The sequence below is a fragment of the Triturus cristatus genome, chromosome 3_2 (assembly GCF_964204655.1).
Source record: "Triturus cristatus chromosome 3_2, aTriCri1.1, whole genome shotgun sequence".
Taxonomy (NCBI): domain Eukaryota; kingdom Metazoa; phylum Chordata; class Amphibia; order Caudata; family Salamandridae; genus Triturus; species Triturus cristatus.
Window position 1 is genome coordinate 811,492,291 of NC_140584.1, and position 20,219 is coordinate 811,512,509.

The window sequence follows — 20,219 nt, forward strand, 5'->3', positions numbered from 1 at the left end:
TCAGGTGGTGGTGCTTCGCCTGACACCTGGGAATTTGCCCTTTTGCGTGCCGTGGACACCACTAGGGAATCTAGTGGCGCTGGCCCTCTGATGTAGGAGGGATCTGTGGGGGCAGCTTTGTATTTCTTTTCTATGCGCTGGTTAATGACCCTGGCCCTAACCGGGTCCTTAAAAACTTCTGGCGCATGCTTTACCACTCCTTTAAGCATAGGTAATATGGAGGTAGACCTATGTGTGGTGTCGAATGTGTCGAGGAGGAAATCTTCCTCTACGGGGTCGGTATGCAAGTCCACCCCGTGATAGTGGGCCGCCCTTTGAAGTAGATGGTGGAACCCCAATGAGTCTTCTGGTGGAGATGGCCTGGAGGGGTAAAGGTTATCTTGTGGGACGCTGGGGATATCAGGGATATTGTAGTTGTCCCATGGGTCTGGGGATCCTGTAGGAGTGGGGTCCCCTGTGGGTAGGTCCTGGGGGACATCCCCTATATCATCATATGGGTCCCCGTGATCATCATCATCGTGTGGAGAAGGGGTGGGAGAACGATGAGGTTGGGGTGGAGAAGGCGGAGGGGGTGGAGGTGGAGAAGGTGGAGGAGGTGGGGAAGGTATCCTGAACGGAGAGGTAGCAGAGTCCTTCCTCTTTGGAGGCGGAGGTGGAGCAGGCTCTCCAAATGTCTCTTTTTGGAAGAAAGTGTCAAATGTCCAGTTTTTGGAACCTTGGTGAGTGTTTTCTGCAAGGGATCCGGTGTAAATAAGTCCGGTGAGGCTGGTCTGTCCGTCGGCACCGAAGGCATCGGGCCGTTGTCTTTTTAGGCTTTTCCGTGCCGGTTCGCTGTTTGGAACCTGGTTTGGGAACCTCCGGACGCTTGGTCGGCGCCGAGATGGATTTCGGCCTCGAAGTGTCAGTGCCGGTGGCCTTGTGTGCTTTGGTCGGCACCGAAGGGGGTGTCGGTACCGAAGAGCTGGGTTTCGACGCCGAGTGCTTTGGTGCGGAGCTCGGTGTCGATATGGGGGTCGGCTTCTTTTTCGGTGCCGAAGCGTGTTTATCGGCACCGGGGAGAGGCTGGCTCGAGCACGAGCCGCCGGAAGGTTTGCTTGGCCTTTTCACCGGGCCCGAAGGTGGGGTGTTGGAAGCAGTGTCCTTGGTCTTACCTAGGCCCGGAGGTGAAGGTGTGACCGGCGCCTTTTTCGGTGCCGGCAGGGATGTGTGGGGGGGGGAGCTCACGACCCTCTGCGTCGGGGTGATGTCCTCCACATCTGAGTCGTCGGCCTCGGAAGCGCTGACGAGGCCCTCTTCGGTGTACCGCTCTGGAGCGTCGATGCCTTCTCCGAAGATGTCGTCCGGAATCGTCGTCGAGGAGTGCGCCATAGTTCTTCTGGCTCTTCGGTCCCGAATAGTCTTTTTGGACCGGAAGGACTTACACGCCGGACAGTCTCGAGCCTCGTGTTCAGGGGAGAGGCAGAGATTGCATACCTCGTGGAGATCGGTGTGGGGGAATTTGGACCCACATCGAGGGCACTTTTTAAATGGAGTCCTTTCCATTAGCCAGGACCGAAGCTTGGAGAGGCCCGAAGGCCGCCGTCGACGACTGGAACTGAAGGTCTGTGCCGATGCGAAGGCGCGTCGAGTGGGGGAGATCGCGATCGAAACAATACCGCGGTTTGGGGTGAGGATTGCGCGTCGAACTGGAAGCTGTTCGGAACCGGAGCGCGAAGATCACATCCGAGCCCGATGGCGGAAAAAAACAATCAGAGGATGGAGCCGAAGCCCATGCGCAATACGATCCAAAGGAGGAGTCACCGACCTCGTGACTTCCAAAGACTTTCCAAGAGGAAAAACAAACTGCAAACATCTGGGCCCAACACCAGATGGCGATCTATGCACAAGTGTGTAATCTGCAGCTCATATACCTCGAACATTTATTTAGAACAATTCCTCTCCTCTTTACACCCCCCCTATTCAGAGGTGGGTTTGACAACACACCGATCTATCCCTGGACAGAGATGTAGAGGTCGCAGCAGCCTATTTTAGGGCACAGGAATTACAGAAGGGTAAAGAGGAAACAACTTGGAAACAACCCAGTAGTCAGCCTGCGAGGCACACCCAGCCCATACCTAACCCCCACAAACCTGAGACCGTAACTATAGTATGGAGTCCTCCTTTACCCTCGGTTACTAGACCACCTACCCCTGTAGGACCCCAATGTTACCACTGTGGGACATTCGGTCATATAGCCCACAAAAAGAGGAACCCATGGAAGTAGGATATACTCGAGCACTTATGTGTTCTGTAGAGGGTGACTCTCGTCCTTTTCACCGTCAAGTAGCCATTAATGGAGAACACCAAGAGGCTCTTATAGACGCAGGAAGCCGTCAAACCCTACTAAGACCACAGGTTATTCCAGGTGGACCCCCAATCCCTACAGGTGTAGTGAACATTCAGTGTATTCATGGAGATAGTAAAATGTATCTCATGACTAATGTAGAGATACAACACCAGTCCACTCAACCCCCTGTAAACATGAAAGTCGGGCTTCTTCCTCCCCTACCTGAACCAGTTGTCCTAGGTACCGATTATCCTCACATCCATACACTACTAAACGAAAAAGAAAAGGGAGGGACTGACTGGAGAGAAGAAGCGCCCTTCTTTCATGAGTTAGACCCAGGGTGGGTTCCGGGGAAAGACAGGAAAAGCAGACGTCAGAAAAGGCAAGAAAAGAGAAACGGAAATCCTGTCTTTCTGAACAATACCACTACTCCTCTTTGGGATCACGATAGGAACTTTTGTGCGGCTCAGAGGGAAGACAACACCCTCCAAGAAGCCTGGAAACAGGCAAAAGAAGAAGAAGATCCTCTGCAAGTAGGTCCCCAGTTTTTTACCCATATTTATTTTATATTTATTTATTTATTCATTTATAGAGCGCATGGTTATACCTAACGGTGTGTCCCCGCGCTGAGACATCGAGACGAGTATGTCAGAGAGAGTCTAAGGGCTTGTTATACAGAAAGGGGGGGGGGGGGGGGGGGAAACTTACTCAGCTTCTGGTGCCAAAACCCTTTAGAGAGAAAGTCCTATACTTGGCCCATAGTCACCTGTTGGGAGGACACTTTGGCGGGGAAAAAAACTGAAGAATCCATACTGGAAATGTTTTACTGGCCTGGTATTTACCAACAAGTTAGGAAGTACTGTAGAGAATGTGCCATCTGTCAAAGAACCAGTCAATGTATTTCCCCTCGGGTTCCTCTGAGACCCTTACCCGTAATTGATATCCCTTTTTCGAGAGTGGGAATGGACATCATTGGACCCCTACTACCCTCCCGTAACGGATATCGGTATGTTCTTGTCCTTCTGGACTATGCGACAAGATTCCCTGAAGCCGTGGCTCTTAGGCAACCCAATACCACCCAAGTGGCTAAAGCCATGATTAACATTTTTGCCCGCGTAGGGTCTCCACAAGAAATACTTACAGATCAGGGCACACCCTTCACTTCTAGACTGATGAAACAAGTATGTCAGCAACTACACATTAAGCACATCCGTACCACTGCCTACCACCCTCAGACGGGCGGCCTGGTCGAACGTTACAACGCCACTTTAAAAAACACCTTACGGAAAGTTGTTAAACTTAGAGGCCCGGAGATGGGAAGATATGCTTCTCTTGGCCCTGTTCGCCATAAGGTGCGGACAACAAAAATGTTTGGGATACTCCCCCTTTGAGTTATTGTATGGGAGACCTCCCCGTACCCTTTTGGATATGGCCAGAGAGGAGTGGGAAGAAGAGACGAACACCACGAAACCCCTCCTGGAGTATGTGGCCGGATTAAAAACCCACTTGAATCAGATCAGGGAGATAGTACGAAAACAATCTAGAACACTCCCAGGTACCACAAAAGAAGCAATACGACAAATCCACTAAAGATAGGGCCTTACAGATAGATGATCAGGTTCTCCTGTTACGTCCAACCTCAGAACACAACCTTCTAAGTCAGTGGCAGGGTCCCTTTAAAGTACTCGGGAAAGTAACACCGGTCACCTATAAACTAGAAATGAACCCTTCAACCCATGCCACATAAATTTTCCATATCAATCTACTGAAGAAATGGGAGGGCCCCACTCCTGCCCTCCTGTCAGGTCCCCAGAATATCCTGTACGAACAAAGCATAGATGATGAACTAACAGAACCCCTTAGACAAGAACTACGAGAAACCCTGACCCCACCCCAGGAAGTGTTTTCCTTAACACCGGGAAAAACCCCATTAATAGAACATGCGATTCATACCCCACCAGGGAAAACCGTCCGACTGAAACCTTACCGAGTCCCTGAGGCACGAAGAGCAGCTATAGACCATAAAATCTCACAAATGTTACACTTAGACATCATTGAACCCTCTAAAAGCGAATGGTGTTCCCCTATTGTACTCGTGCCTAAGCCTGACGGCTCCATACGCTTCTGCATCAACTTTAGGGAGGTAAACAAGATCTCACAATTCGATGCTTATCCCCTCCCTAGAGTCAACGAAATGGTAGAAAGACTCGGGAAGGCGCAATACATTAGCACCTTAGATTTGTGCAAAGGATATTGGCAGGTACCACTAAGGCTCCAAGATCGAGAGAAAACAGCTTTCTGTACTCCCCAGGGTTTGTTTTAAAGTACTACCCTTTGGGTTACACGGAGCCCCCTCAACGTTCCAAAGGCTCATGAATATCGTATTACAACCCCACCACAGTTATTCAGCAGCCTACTTGGACGACAATCATACACAGCAACTCTTGGGAGGAGCACCTTCATCACCTTACCCGGGTAATACAAGCTCTGATTGACTATTAATCCGGCCAAAAGCCGCTTAGCTGCTAGATCAGTGAAATATCTAGGGTTTTTATTGGGGAATGGGTGTATGCGACCCCAAGAAGAGAAGGTTGCAGCAATTGCCCGAGTCCCTTTCCCTAAAACCAAGAAAGACCTCAGAGCCTTTTTGGGCTTATTAGGTTATTATAGACGTTTCATCAATTGTTTTTCAAACATAGCTACAGACCTATTAAAAAAAACTATTCACACAGAAAAGTGTTTAAGAAATCCCACTTCTTCAGCCCTACAGGCATTCCAACAGTTAAAACAGCTCATTACCTCCAAACCTCTTCTAGCCAATCCTGATTATACAAAGCCCTTCATATTCCAAACGGATGCATCCGACCAAGGCCTCGGAGCGGTATTGTCCCAACAAGACAAGAACCAACAGGAGCGACCTATTCTCTAGATCAGTCGCAAACTGTTCCCCAGGGAAACCCGGTACGCAACTATTGAAAAAGAAGCCCTAGCCATCAAATGGGCTGTTGAAGCCCTACGCTATTACCTTGAGGGGAGGGTTTTCCAACTATATACTGATCATGCTCCACTTGAATGGCTCTCCTGGAACAAAGGACACAATCCTAGGAAATTACGGTGGTTCCTGGCCCTTCAACCCTTTAGATATACAGTACAGCACAGAAAAGGGAAAGAACAGGCCAATGTTGATTTCTTGTCTAGGTACCCCATCCCCCCTTTTCTTGTACACAAGAAAGTTAGGGAAGGGGGATGTGAGGAAGACCCCGGGATGGAAAACCTGAACAATCACAAACCCACAACTAAGGCAACTTGGACGCCTTACCGATTAGACGATGATGAAGCGTCCCTGCGCGGAAATAAATAAAGACTTCTCCCTTCCGCAGAGCACGTCCCGTAACCCAGAAGAGGAAGCCCTTGGAGGAGGCGGTCCGGATGTTATGGACGACCAATCCACATTGCGGAATCCAGGTCATGGACGGCAGAAAAGCGGGACAGAGGAACTCGAAGGTGTGTCCGGCCGGAAGAGGAATCCAGAAGGAGGAGATGTGAACTACGGGGAGAGACGCCGAGACACTACGCGACGCCGCTGGAACCACCGGAGACGGAACCGCTGACGAGGAAGACCACAAGGCTCCTGAAACGTGGACGGAAGACTGGTGGACCCCGGAGGACGCACTAGCCGCCACAACTCTGGAGAGTTGTGGCTTTTAGCGGTACATCACGGGACAAAGGGGGAGGGGAGGGAGCAGGCACAGAGGGAAGGTACAAACACAGGAGAAACGTTTTGGTGGTGGTTGCTTCTGTATCTAGTTCTTACCTCTGTCCTTTGGCCTCATCCCTCTCTTGACCACGGCCCTCACCCCTCTCACGGCCCTCACCCCATAAAATAATAAAACAGACAGCAGACTGCCAAGACCTTTAGAAGAAACTCAAGGGGCAGTTCCACGGTTGAGTAACCGTTTTTTTTCTTTTACCTTTAAAAGAAAAGATCAAATACTGTCTCCTATATTTTTTCATCACTTCTTGCACCTGGTGTGGTGACGGTAGAAAATGTCACGAATGAGATGCTGACCGCTCCTTTCTCATTTGTTTTCTCAAGTGTATTCCGGGACCCCATCTATGTTCCACAATCGCCCTGACAGCTGGACCTTTAATCCAGACGAAGAACTGCCCAGGAAGAAGTACATGAAGTCCCCGGTGCCGGAATAGGCTTTATTTACTTATTTTTCAAGAACATTCTCTGTTTAGCCCTTTTTCTTATTTTGCCACCCAAATAAATACCACAGTATTCACCCTATACGGCCTCCTCGCTTCTGTTTCCGACCATCCCTCCGACAGTGCAGTGTATTTATGTTGCATCGAATATAGTGTAATTATGCGACGTGTAATTATGTGGTACTGAGTGGCATTATGTTGATTGTATTTATGTTGCATTGAGTAGAGTGTAAATATGTGGCGTGTAATTATGTAGCACTGAGTGGTATTATATGGAGTGTATTTGTGTTGCATTGAGCAGAGTGTAATTTTGTGGCGTGTAATTTTGTGACACTAAGTGGTATTATGTGGAGTGTATTTATGTTGCATTGAGTAGAGTGTAATTATGTGGCTTGTAATTATGTGGTACTTAGTGGTATGTGGAGTGTATTTATGTTGCATTGAGTAGAGTGTAATTATGTGGCTTCTAATTATGTGGCACTTGGTGGTATGTGGGGTGTATTTATTTTGCATTGAGTAGATAGTAATTATGTGGCGTGTAACTATGTCACACTGAGTGGTATTATGTGGAGAGTATTTATGTTGCATTGAGTAGAGTGTAATTATTTGGCGTGTAATTATGATGCACAGTGTTATTATGTGGAGTGTATTTATGTTGCATTGAATAGAGTAATTATGTGACGTGTAATTATGTGGTACTGGCTGGTATTATGTTAAGTGTATTTATGTAGCATTGAGTAGAGTGTAATTATGTGGTGTGTAATTATGTGGCACTGAGATGCAGTGGTCATGAGTGATGCAGTGGTGCGCTGAGTGATGCTGTGGTGCGCTTACTGATGCTGTGAGTGCGCTGAGTGATGCTGTGGTGGCGCTGCATGATGCTGCGGTGGTGCTGCGTGATGCTGTGGTGGCGCTGAGGGATGTTGTGGTGGCGCTGAGTGATGCTGTGGTGGCGCTGAGTGAGTGGTGGCGCTGAGTGATGCTGTGGTGGCGCTGAGTGATGCTGTGGTAGCGCTGCGTGATGCTGTGGTGGCGCTGAGTGATGTGGTGGCACTGAGTGATGCTGCGGAGTGATGCTGTGGTGACGGTGAGTGATGCTGTGGTGGCGTTGAGTGATGCTGTGGTGGCGTTGAGTGACGCTGTGGCAGCGCTGAGTGACGCTGTGTTGGCGCTGAGTGACACTGTGTTGGCGCTGAGTGACACTGTGGTGGCACTGAGTGACACCGTGGTGGCACTGAGTGACACTGTGGTGGCACTGAGTGACGCTGTGGTGGCGCTGTGTGATGCTGTGGTGGCGCTGCGTGATGCTGTGGTAGCGCTGAATGATGCTGTTGTGGCGCTGAGTGATGCTGTGGTTGCTCGGGTGGCGCTGCATGATGCTGTGGTGGCACACACGCCAGTATTTAATGAGGTGAGATTTAAAAATGTTATGTAATCCGAACTTGGAAAATGTACATATACGCATAGGCTTTTCATGCGCTAGTGAGGAGACTGAAAGTGACAGCAGTAACAGGGAAAACAAGCACAGAGTTTAACAAGAAAAAAACGCGACCACCATCTGTTTGCAATTACCGCTAACGCGATAATTGGAAACAGATGGGGTTAAAGCTCGCTCCCGCGGACCCTAGGCCATCGACCACACAAGGCGGGACAATCACCCGCCTTGCACCAATTGCGTGCTATGTTTTTACAAAAGACACATGCACAAGCCAATTGCGGGCTAAGAAAAGAAAAAAGCTCACGCGTGTGTTCAGAGCTCAAAAGCCCTTACTTAATGTCTCGCAGTGCAACGCATGTGCGCTGGGTCAGGCGAGACCTAAAAAGTGAGCTCCATTGACTTGCACACTGCGAGAGCTGACCTTGTAGTTTGTTTTAAGGTGCTTTAAATAATTGGTCAGCACTCACACTGTACGTTCCTAGACAATCAAGCTCAGTGGGACATAGGGATAGTATGAGTACATCACAGCTGGCTTTACAAGATATCGTAACTGTAAGGCATGGAAAAACTCTTAGAAGTACTGGACCAAAGGAACGAACAATTCGAGAAGTATTGTCACCCTGCATAGCGTTTCTGGCACAAGAGCTTAAAGAGCCATTATGTTCTAAATATCTTAAACTACAAAGGGTAGCAGATATAAGTGATTTGACTAATCGCAGCAAACTGGCAGTAGTTAAGCAAAAGGACTAGTCGAGACACTTGGGGATCCTGATGGATGGGTCGGCATACTGGGGAGTTTGAGACACTAACTATGCATAGCATACCTCACATTAAATCTTTGAAAGGCAAGACGTGATGGGACGGGGTGCGTACGAGAACGGGGTGCTGGGTAGCAAGTATAAGTCTTTTCCTCACCGGCCACTGGTTGTAGATGGGTATGAGTGGGAGTTTATTTTTTTTTTTAAACTTTGTTTATTGAAATTTTATGGTTCACTTTCACATACATACAAAACGAAGATACATATGCAGGTTCAAATGGCAATGAGGGTTAAACATTACATGAGCATCATATATACCTCTTCCCCTGGAGGCGAACGAGTCTCGATGAGTGGGAGTTTAATTGCCTTCCTGCCTGCACTAAATAAAATAAAAAATTGAACCATAAGGGATTGGTTAATCATCTTTCTCACACCCAGATGCTATTAAAAAAAGGCACAGGAAAACTTTTTTTCTTGGAAGGACTGGAGTCATTCTTACTTGCTTTTTAAGGTACAAAATCGACAAAGAGTTCCACATGATAAGAGAAAACAAACCACAGAAGATGTAAAGGTCGCCAGCGTCCCTCTGTGGTTTGCACTTTATAGCTTCCAATTTCTGAAACAATGTCCCTGAATGTGGCATTCCATCAGATTTCGCATTGGCCCTTAAGTGCTAGTGTATGGGTCCATTCAATTTTTTTTAAGACAAGGGTGAGTTGCTAAGAATTGGTTAAAGATGTAAAAGAGGTGAACATTCTGCACTGTTAAATGTATCTTGGGAACAAGGTATTTTGACCAGTGTCCGTGAAAAATGTTTCCCTTTCGGTGTGTGGGGTGGTGAACGGTGGGCGGGTTGTTGGTGAATGGGAGGGCACCAGGGCTCATCTCTCCCAAGCATCCTGCAAACAGAAGCTAGGTTCAGGGACTATCGGACGGGAGCAGAAGCAGTGGCAGCTTGTGAAATTTTAAAATGGCGGGCAAAAATAACGGACAGGTATTGCGGGTGATGCCAGCACTCCTGAAGGCATTTGGTAAGACCACCAAACGACACGGTCTCAAGCACTTTTTAAAACTAGAAAGCAATGTGGTGCATTGCATTCAACAACATATTTCCCAAACAAACTAAATGAAAAACTATAGGTCTAAAAGGCAATTCAGAAGAGGCACTCATTAAATATTCTGTTACTTCCGAGTTTGCCCCTGAAGCATTATGTATTTGCAATACTAAATACTACCCCGATGCAATACACTATGACGAAAAATGGAACGGGGTACCAGTATATTAAAGACACAGGTATAAAAGGTATTCTTTACCATCATTGGACATGGCATGTGAGATACTTTTGTACATCGCCTCAAACAAGGTTTCCCCAACTCTTAGCTGTCTGATAACATATGTTACGGATACCAAATTAAACTGTGTGCGGATGAAAGGTTGATTGCTGCTGTTTCTACTAATAACTTTATAAGACCTATACAGTGGAGAAGGGACACTGTTTACTAAAGGTGACAGGTGCTTGTCTAAAAGTATCCTGCGGTCAAACATAGACCGCAGGATACTTTTTGTTTACTTACAGGACTTGGGTCTCGAGCAGGGGCATGATTTGGGCCCTTTACACCATCTGTGGACGGGAAGAATATAACCACGCGATAGGATGATTACCATAGGATGGTACCATAACAAATACTCTATAAATACTGTGAACACGCTACACTACTTTTTAAGCCCTGATAAAGTTCCTAGGCATCCAAAAACGAAAAGCGCTGGCTGATTAAAAAAAAAATTCTTGTGCAATTTTCTGTAAAAATAAAGGAAGATGATGGACTCAAACTTGCAAAATTGAAAGACTTTTATTTCCTGGTGCCCATTCCTTTCGAAGAATTTCCTGTTCTCTGGTCTCCAGTGACACTGAACGGCGGCAAGTGCCGGAAGCGCATGCACAGAACACTAAACTTCACTGGATTGAATTGAGGTGCAAACACTTGTGGTCCGTCGCTGTTGGCGTTGTGTGAATACATTGTAATCCTTTTAGTAGACCACAGTGAGCTATGAAGGGTATTTGACTCCTACACCTTGCAACCCCGACTGTCTCATGTAACACATCTTGTACATTAATTTACACACTTACATGATTTATTTGGAATGGATAATGTGTATGTTATGTAAAGCGCTCTAACACTCTGCATTGGGATGAGTAGGCTATAAAAGAAATAAAATAGTGCTATTTAAATTGTTATTTGTGTAAATACTGAGACAGATCAACCTATCTGACATTCTTACAGTGCATGCACTTATATACAACAAAGTAAAAAGCATGCATCTCTTAAGTACCTGTGAAGAGATAACAAGCTGTGTGCCTTTGTTTCCTCACCGGTGCATTTGCATTTGTGAGGTTCCAGGACACCTCCAGTCTTACTTGATCAAAAGGAGGCCTAGTGGCCTCTTAACTTCGGTCGTTATCGTTGCCCAGCTGGAGGTGAAAAAAAGCCCCCTCGCTGCCTGCACGGTGTTGCTCGGAATCGAAAGCAGGAGCTGATGAAAGTGTCCCAGTGTCTCAAAAATTACACTGGGGCAAGTTCAACATATTTCTGTGGGGCCCAACTTCTTAGCAGGGTGGACGGCGTCCACCGTGTGAAACTAGTGGGTGGACGCCGTGTACCCGCGTGGACCCTCGACTTGTGCCCTGATCCTAGTACACACTGAAAGCAGACGTTGGGAATCTTTTGTATGTGGGGTGGTGCACTTGTTACGTATACAGAAGAGCTTCAGCCAGCAGCGCGCAGACAAGCTTTATTTCATCAGCGCTATGCCCTACTACTGCACCGCCTCTCTAATATAGGAATACAGTGCTGCTAAACGGTAGCCTGCGTAATGGTGACAACCATCTGTGCAATGCCACATGAAGAGTATCGGCCTGCCCATGCCTGACCCGTATTCGAATCTCAAACCCGGCGGTCCGGCACAGATATATTGTACTATAGAACAAAAAGTATAAATAGAACTTATCTATCTATAAGTTTGGCATTGCCATATGCCCTCTAATACACCAACCGACACGGAGCACAAGATAACACCCAACTAAACCTCATCAGTCTGAGGCTGGGCCTGGCGAGGAGTGTGCGAGCGCCAGTGCCAAACACAGGCTGCCGAGACGCGAAACAGACAGAATGAAGAGCACACCGAGACACGGTGCTTCCACCTTTACTGCAGTCTTGGAGCAACTGATGCAAAGACTTTCCTAGACAAAAGTAATCACACAAGATCTAAAGTAATCGCACGAGCGAACATGCTTGTCGGGTCTAAGAAACGGATTTACATTGGCCACGCCTATATCTCGGTTTACTGTAATACATCTCACGCAGCGCTGCCGTTCGAGGTGGGCGCGGCGAGCACGAGCTGAGCCAATAGTCAGGCTCAGGTCGTAGAACCCATCCACTAGCCGAGCCCCGAAAATGTTTGCTGTGTAAGTTATACAGCAAACATCACGAGTAATGAGCATACATGCCAACCCTCCCGATTCAGGCGGGAGACTACCGATTTCAAGGTTTAGTCTCCCGCCTCCCGATTCCTGCAAGCAAGATTCCTCGGGGTTTCAGCTCACCGGGCTTGGTATTGTGTAACGTGCTAACTCTAACAGCAATTGTCAGAGTGGCGATGCGGGGGCTCTAGAAGGGGTGAAAAACCAACAAAGCCTCATTAACAAGCGAATGGTCTTTAAAAGACCTGTGAAGTACTCAGGGGCGGCTGTGTGTGTGTGCCTGGGCTGCCACACAGGTGTGTGTGTGTGGGGGGGGGGGGGGTATATGCACTGCCAGCAACCTGCCAGGCCAGTGAGTGCAGAACACTTGCATCACCCTCTCTCTGCCTGCCATTGCGCACCATGCTTCTGAAAGGTAAGAAAAAAACGCCCATTTGCGTTTCTAATGTCCGATCCTGCAGCAGCACACTTCCAAGGCCCATACATGACAGTAACCCGATTCAAGGCCCCATTCTCCCGATTTTTTTTTAACGAATCTTCCACTTTGCTCTTCTGAAATGTTGGCATGTATGAATGAGTAAAGTCTACAAAATATACACAAGCAATGGAGCGGGAGGTGCGGAAAGGAGGGGGCAGAGCAAAGATGTAATGCAAGCAGCTACCGGCGCCAAGGTGAAAACACACCCACCAAACAGGAGCAGGAAACCAGGATAAAATAGACCCCCAAAGGAACAGCAAGGATTTTTAAAGGACAGTGAAACAAACAAATGAAAAGCAGTAGTCATGCTGTAAGCCACAAAAAAGTATATACTAAGGTATATACAAGAGGTCTTGAATGCTCGACCTAGAAAGCAGACTAAACAAGAATGGTGAGGTTGTGTCTTTAATAAGGTAGTGACGCATAGGACTGAAATGTTTAGAAGACCACAAACAACTGTATTCCAGCAAAAGATGGTACATGCATTGTAACAATAATGTTTCTGTGAAACTGTTCGCAGTACTGATGAAGGCGACTCCTAAAGAGAAGAAGCCCAGAGACGTCCACGTTAGTGAGGGAGCCGGGCTTATTATCCATTATTCAGAGAAGAAATAATAATCTGGATACAATCTCTTCTTTTGCACACAAGCATAATAAGGTGAAGACGGTGAGGATAGTAATGACCCCCACGTAATGGAAGAAAACTGTGGGGGTTGGTGGGGGGGGGGGGGGGGGCGTTCACAGTTTTTTTTCCAAACACAAAATCACACTTTCGGGTTTTGTGTTTTGAAAATGAAAAAATAGGTTTAAAGTTTGACATACAGCTAGGTGATGTTTACAAATCAGTCTGTCAAACTTTCAATGCATTTACAGGAACTGCCATGACAATGGTTCCTCGAAATAGAGGGATCTCTGCTGAGCTGGCTGCCATCTCTAAATCTGGCAGGCGGATTACACTCATCATAGTGGGAGTAAAGTACTACCCCATGGCGAAGGTATATACTCCATCCACCAAACTCATAATCAGGCCTGGGTTATTCACTAGCACAATAAAATATTAGATTATGATGAAGTGTTGATATACATAATATGCTCACTCTTTCTCATGACTTTTCTTTTCTTCATTTTGGCCTTTATTTGTTGTACTCTTTCAGATTCTCTTCAAATACCTGCATTGCTACACTTGATTCCCTTCTGAGTTAGGACTATCTCATTACCTGCTTGAAGCTGACCATGCTTCCTGTATTTCAGGAAAGTTCCCTATTGCTTGTGAAGCTGTCATTCTCTAGTCTGTATTTGGCATTATGAATATACAGTCTAAGCACCTTTTTTAAGGCAGTTATAATTGCTCAATTTGGTTTTCACAAGTTAGGCAACTCGACTCCTACATTGACACCTTGGGTTCTAGCAGTTCAGCAGCCCCTTCCTCATTTATTTTCCCTGACTGGCGAAGCGTCTGCCCGGCAACTCAGTCGGGGATTAAAGGCGGTCTAGTTTTATCTTAGCTATACAGATTTCACCAGTTGGAGCTGCCAGCATCCCCTCTTTCCAGGCCAGTTGAAATGATTCTATAACTGTTGACTCATTTGCTCTAGGCTCAAATTATCCACACTTAAAACGGGTGAGGGACCCAACTATAGTTGTCCTTTATTTGAGGATCCCATCCTTTGCAGTGACAGGCTTGCAGTTAAAGGTTCCTGTGTGTTCGCGATGGGATAGACATCATGGCCACAACTGACTGGTTGTACAGGGCCTTAATGCAGTTGCGAAACACAAAATGCTGGGGGCCCCTGCAGAGTGTAATGAGCCGCCCCTGAGATTTCCATATCTTACAGTTGTTCTTAATCATTAAGCTGAAAGCAGAACCGCTGAAATCTGGGCACCCCACCTGCACCATAGATGCTTGCTTTATGCCCCTGCCATAATGGTGAAGTGACTTGAACCCTCAACTGGATCTGTCACCACTGACTAAAAACGGGATGAGGAAGTAAAAGACACACAAATGGTGGACGGAATGCGGAACAAATCAAACACTCACCCAAGTAAAGAGATCTGGGTTGAATCCAAAACGAGATGAGAGACTTTTTTCCTTTTGGTGATTGGTCGTGACTGTTCGAAAACACCAGCGAGTGACCCACAGTCTATCTGCGGTAAATACAGCACAAAGTGTAGACAGGGAAAGAAGACTGTGCCAAAGTTCCTGCTTGCCTTTCATTCACTGAATATTCCACTGAAAATGAACATAGCTAGTGAACATTCGCTGTTACTTCTGAAAGGCTCAGACATACAAATGCCCTCTGTTACCTGCCCATTGTTGGTGGTCACCTGCCACTGGCTTGTAAACGGGGTTTCGTTTCGTTTTGGCACTGGGAATCTTTTGCCTGCAAACACTGATTGGTTGTGTGTTGCGTACCATGGGGCTCACAGAATGTAAAAGGACGGTTAGGTACTTCAAGTTTTTGGAGTGCATGTGTTTTTACTATCTTGCTGAATTTGGCTTCTTTTTGGAATTCGGGGTATCTAATGGGCATTTACTACTTTATATATAATTAGATCACAATGAATAGAAGATTCTTACAGACAAAACAGCTTGCCGTCTATCCGTGGTTATTTTCTGAGGGTCAAGTTCCAAATCAGAAGCCTCGAAGCTTTGGAGTCATATAGGACCAGAAACACCTGGAGCGAGAGGACTAAACGGTGGTGCTGATGCTAGTATTGCTAAGTCCTTCCATGCCTCGAGGGTCTTCTTCCTCTGTTTTCCCCTGTATCCATTTGCAATTCCAGGTTGCCACTCCATAAGTACTGTAGCCAAGTGAACAGGATGGGGGAGCTTGCATCTTCCCTTGTTCTATGATCATTGTCAGCAACGAGGCGGGCCTACTCCATGGTGCGGATGATAAAAGGTGGGATCATCTGTGTTTACTGAGGAAAAGATCTCAAAGCTGTAAGTCTCCATCATTCAGAAAGTATTTGAATAATCTAGGGAGGCTGGTGGATGACACATTTCCTGCAGTGGGTTTGTTGAGACCTGTCCTAATGTAAAGCCCATTAACAAGCACAGTGAACACAGTACAAAATAAACAATTATCTGAAAGTTTAGTTTCCAAAGGACAATCAATGACTTCTAAAATGTAAATGGGCAGCTTGTAAATGTGGGAATGAAAATCTAATGCAAGCAAATGTTTAAGCAACAAGTTACTTAATTCTTTTGGTCAACTGAAAAAGCACACAAAATCCACCACCGAGATAGAACATAAGTGATACACAGCAAGCAGCAGAAGCATGTGCAAGGATGCGGAATACTTGACATACTATCAATTAGGAAGGCTGCGGCAGTGGAGACTTGCTGCACACACAGTGCCACGGTTAGTGCAATGGTGAATGCAGAGTTCTAGCATCAGGACATGCCGATGCAGCAAAGTAAGTCGCTGTCATGTAGGGCTCGATGGGAAACCACAGTCAGAGAGGTGGTGATGGCAAGACCTTACACTACGATGGGTAGGGAAAGAGAGTGGGTTGGTCCATTCTCCTCAGGCATCAATATATGGCAGAATAAGGAAGTCGGAAGAGGGATGTTGGAGGTAGGCTGGATGGTTTTCTGACAACCACCATTTCTTCCCCTTAGGAAGAGTCGGACCCCTACTTCCAGGACTTACCACAATAGTACATCAGATGCAAGTCTGAATGGACTTGAGAATCCAGCAGACTCTATCCTGCGGAACATGGATTTTCAGTGGAAATTCCTGCCAGATACAGACACTAAAGGATAGAAAGGACTTCAAGGGACTTCCCTGAATAAGAGGAAATGTCCAAGTGTGAAACAAATAAAGACGTTGATGCAAGTCTGGGTAGATTGGACAGATTTCCTTATACACAGTATATATGTATCGATAATGGCTGTCTGTGTGTTACTGACGCACCGTACAGTGTGCATTTGCCGGTGACTTGAACACGGTCATACAAAAATGCTACCACAGAAGGCACAGTGATGCTAAGCGCAATGAGATATTCACCGCCTAAATTGAACAGAGCACCTAACATGGCTCGAGTGAGCATCTATCACTTGTGGTTTCAGGTGAAATTAGCACTGAAAATGAGCTGCATTAGAATCTTTTTGTACAACTAATGTATGCTAATGTTGAGGTCTTCTGCAATACAAGAGAATCCTCAAACCTCCTGGTGTCGAGGGAGGTCATGCCATGTTTTGGATGCATGGAGTGAGAATGCTAGCCCTCCTGTACTACTTCTGCGGATGCGGGGTGTGTGTGTGAAAGAGATAGGCAGAGTGTAAGTGTCTGGCGGGCTGGTGGAAGTGGCGATAGGAGTTGAGACATTGTTTTCTGATGCATGCTCAAGATTTAGGTTCTGAAGTTGCACATTAACAACTCATAATCCAAATTACAACTAGCTGTTGAGTTCTGTCTACTCTTCATTCCCAGTCTTATACTCACACCTCTTCTGCACAAAAACAGTATTTATGTCCTGTCTTTTGTGTATTTCTATTTTAACCATAGTATTGTCTCCTAAATGGGATGCAGGGCCGTGTCCATTATGTACAACCCTTTCAAATAAAAATACAAAGAACATCTGGCTAAAAGGTTTCTCTGGTGACAGCTTGCATGCAGATCTCTTACCATGAGACATCTACTGAACAAAGCAGCCACAATACATCTGATCTTTAATATTCTAGTAACAAATTCCTCTAGAGTGGGTAAAACAGGATACACAAATGTTTGCTCAACTTTACAAGTGGGAAGGACAGTGGAAGGTGAGCTCCTGATTAGCTACGCACACCTGGAAGAAAACATATCAATTCCATACATACAGCAATAGAGTACAAAACAGGAAGGCATTCGACACGGCCCCTCACCTCGCAGCTCTGCAGACGATGGGCCCATGCAGGGGCGCTTGGCGGTAGTGGCAGGAGGGGAAGAGGGAAGAGGTCATCTTCTTGCCTGAAAAAATGAAGTTGATACTGCATAAACAAAATGTGGGTCTGAAATTGATACCACATAAACAAAATGTGGGTCTGTGAAGAGACAGATTACTCTAAAAAGATAGGTTTACATTATTAAACAAGCTGCAAATGTAATTGTGTAGACGGTTTACTGGGCCAGATTTATGTGGAAGGCATAAGAGTGAAGGTTTGACAAACTATAATAATAGCAACTCTTATGTATGTGCTGGTGCATCAAAATGTCAATCTGCAGGCTCAAAACAACTTCCCTAGGATTTCTGCCAATACCAGCGGTAAGGCCTAACCTGACACTGTGGTGTTGAGGAGGCATGCTTCAAAAGGAAAAATAATGTCATTTGAGTCCCGTGACATATGAGAAAGGCTGCCTTCAAGACACAGGATCTGCTACAGGGCTCGAAAGTTTATTTCTGAATGAGAAGGTGGTTGTGTGGACCTTGAAAGCAAATATTCTTTTGTTATTCTCTTTTTTGTCAACTACCTAACGTTTACTTCTAAGGTTCACTCAACCAACTGCTTGTCTGGTACTGCAATGGTACACAAGTCAGAAACGGGCGGGAGAAAACACACGCCTGAGATGATGTGAGAAGGTCAGCTCTCTGCAGGCCATGCCTCCGGAAGCCATGTCAGCTGGCAGGTACTAACGCGGGAGGGGTTTCATAACTGAAGAGCCAGCGGTAACTCCCCACCCCCACTCGAACTAAGGCACGGGTTGACAGGACTGGGCGAACAGGGATTCCGTCAATCCTTTATGGGCACCCTACCATCGCCCCACTCTAGATGAGGCACTCAGTCATGTGTGAATATTTGTCTCATTGGTAAGTTCTATCGGGATAACAGGTCGTTGATGATCATATGATTATCATATGATTATCCAGCTCAGCTGTTTGTTCTCTTTATGCAACAGGCAAGACCCTCACTGTGACATCAATAGTCATTTTTTGTAAGACCTTCAAAGCTTCCATGGATTAAAATTGAGACCTCACCAATGGAAGTTAAAAGATTCAACAAGTTACTTACCATCGGTAATGCTCCTGCTTGGACAGTCTATCTGCCTGCATATCTCTCACCTTAAGAAGATCCGGGGAATTCTTCTAGAGGCGCTATGCACTCCGGTAGCTGGTGGCGTATGGCTCAGCAGGGACTTCAGACCACCCCAGAAGTAACGGCGTGAAGATATAAATAAGTGCCACCCTTGCGTACTGGTATCCATTTCTTGCTCCTTCTGCTACTGCAGATGCGGAACATGGAACACATTTTTCAAGACTATGTGCTGATTCCAACCTTAGGACCTTTTTAGATGGTAAAGAGGCTATTCCACAGAAAGAGGTGGGACAGTAGTAAGCAATTTGTAGTTAGAGTACCCACCAGAAAGAGTATTACCAAAGGTAACGTGTTCTTCTGATGGATATTTAAAGCAGGTTCCTCACTTTTAAAACAGACACCAAAGCAGTACCTCTCAGGGGTCACTGTCTGCTGAAGAGTGGACTCAGACCAAAAAGTCCTGCACATGCAAAGTGACCTTCCTGCCTGATCAGGCTGTGAAGACAGGAGTTTTTCTGGAACATATGTACTGACGCCGAGATCACAGCCAAGCAGAAGTCTTGAACAGGCACCTTTCATGCCAAAGCCGTCTTAGCAGCTTTTGCATTGGTGCACTGAACCCACATGCCCTTAGAGGATGCTTCTTGGCCATTGGGTAACAGATTTTAACAGATAATACTATCCACCTGGACAGGGACTTGTTTTGCAAAGCCTTCCCTTTCTTTGCAAGAGAAACCCAGAAGAGCTGATTATCCATGCATTGGTCTTTGTGCTGGCAATGTAAAAGCTCAGAGCCCTCATAAGGTCAAGTTGATGGAGCCCCTCCTCCTCTTTCGAGGGGTGAAGTGCAGCAAAAATTGTTGGCAGAGCAACCAACTGGTCAATGTGGAAGAGACTCATGACCTTCAGTAGAAAGGCTGCCCTGAGCCTCAGTGCAAATTTGTTTGAAAGAAGGAGATGTAATATAGTTGTGTCTGGGGAGGAGCACATGCATCAGACCTTGGGTAAATATACGACTTAAAGACGGTTGGTCAATTAGACACAGAGAGACTGAAAGGGTGGATAAATAACCTTTCATTGTGCCCATAGCAAAGCCATGCTGGGCTAACAAAAGAACAAACATAAGAAATCAGAAAGTGTGTCTTGTAAGGGGTTGGTATTTCAAGCACCACTTCTCGTGACACATTTTTCCCACGTCTCAGCATAGATCGACTTTGTGGAAGAGCTTCTGGCCGCAAGGATGACATCAACCATCTTGGTCGCAACTCAAAGCCAGTTGCCACCACTCAGTCTCCATGCATGGAGGTTTAGGGTGTGGAGATGCAGATGTAGGATCCGGCCTGCTGCTGAGACTGTAGGTCTTTCCGAAGTGGAAGGCTGACCAAATACTCTGGTTTAGGAAGCCTGGATACCATACTTTCCTTGGGACTGACTTGGGCCTGGTCTGCCTTGATTTTCCTCAAAATCGGAGGCTGGAGTTGTAGCAGTGGTAAGGCGTGCAGGAGTCCA

At 46.4% G+C, this 20,219-nt stretch overlaps 1 protein-coding gene across 1 annotated transcript in view; it reads right to left on the minus strand.

Moving 5' to 3' along the window:
• CARF (calcium responsive transcription factor) overlaps positions 1-20,219 on the minus strand; it is a 360,952-nt gene that overhangs the window by 239,490 nt on the left and 101,243 nt on the right. The window contains exon 6 of the mRNA XM_085648958.1: positions 17,562-17,646. Coding sequence (XP_085505084.1) covers positions 17,562-17,646 — 85 coding nt within the window. The remainder of the gene's footprint in view (positions 1-17,561; positions 17,647-20,219) is intronic.